The following is a 968-nucleotide window of genomic DNA, read 5'->3' as shown; positions in this document are numbered from 1 at the left end:
GAAGACTCTAAATCGGTCTCAAAGCGTAAGCAAGAATAGCGTAAATAAGATAGCTTATTATAGCTTCGTGATGTCATTATCATCACGAGTTTTCATGCCTAGACCTGCACGCTCAGCAAAAGAATGTTTCGTGTAACATAACAACAAAGACGTATCATTCATAATCGCCTCAGTTTTCCCATTAGAACACCGTACCTCTACTTTCTGTAATCGTGTTTGACCTACATTTCCAGTAACTTCATACACAAACGACACCAGTGATCAGCCTCGCCTCGTCCCCTTCCCACCTGTACGATGTCATGATGGAGACGACTTTCTTCCTGAACGATCTTCTGCTCCTCCGGGGTCCTGGCGCGCCCCACCATAAACACAACGCCCAAGCCCACGTCGTATGCCCTGCCGCCTCCCCAGGTCGCCCTGGTATGCGACCGCTTGCGAGTCGCGAGGATGGAGGAGTGGACGTATGCGAGAAGGAAGAGGCGAGGGCGCTGGCGGCTGCAGAAGTCCTCCTCCTCTATCAGGAAGTCCGACGGAAAGTCTTCGGGAGGAAGAGAGCGAGGCGCAGCGTTTGGCCGCCTGCCCTCAGCGCCCTGGGGGATCATGGAGGCCGTGTTCATCTTTTGATAATCATGTCCATGACAACAGTAATAGTCATAGTACGGGTAACAACAGTAATAACAACACTGCTAACAACAGTAGTTGGGGTATTATGAGTACTGGTGACAGTAGTTATAATATGTGAATGTATTGATAATATGTATCATAATAATGGTACGGGTGACAATAATGATATTTTAGTTACATAGGCAAGGGTTATATCTATGATGATAATCATATACTATTGCTAAGGGTTGGTGATACTTTTTCTCAAATACATTATATAAAAAATGGAAACTTATATGTACTCTTGTAATACGTTGACGATTGTTTCTTTTCCTACTGCCTAGGATGATTCTTGTCTCAGCATG

The 968-nt window shown here is 45.4% G+C and overlaps 1 protein-coding gene across 1 annotated transcript in view; it reads right to left on the bottom strand.

The window, feature by feature from the left end:
- The window catches only part of LOC119588185, a 20180-nt gene that overhangs the window by 18050 nt on the left and 1162 nt on the right, over positions 1 to 968 (bottom strand). The window contains exon 2 of the mRNA XM_037936887.1: positions 226 to 590. Within this exon, the coding sequence (XP_037792815.1) occupies positions 226 to 590 (365 nt within the window). The remainder of the gene's footprint in view (positions 1 to 225; positions 591 to 968) is intronic.

Source organism: Penaeus monodon, chromosome 23 (genome assembly GCF_015228065.2).
Source record: "Penaeus monodon isolate SGIC_2016 chromosome 23, NSTDA_Pmon_1, whole genome shotgun sequence".
NCBI lineage: Eukaryota > Metazoa > Arthropoda > Malacostraca > Decapoda > Penaeidae > Penaeus > Penaeus monodon.
This window is presented reverse-complemented; position numbering and strand designations above follow the sequence as displayed.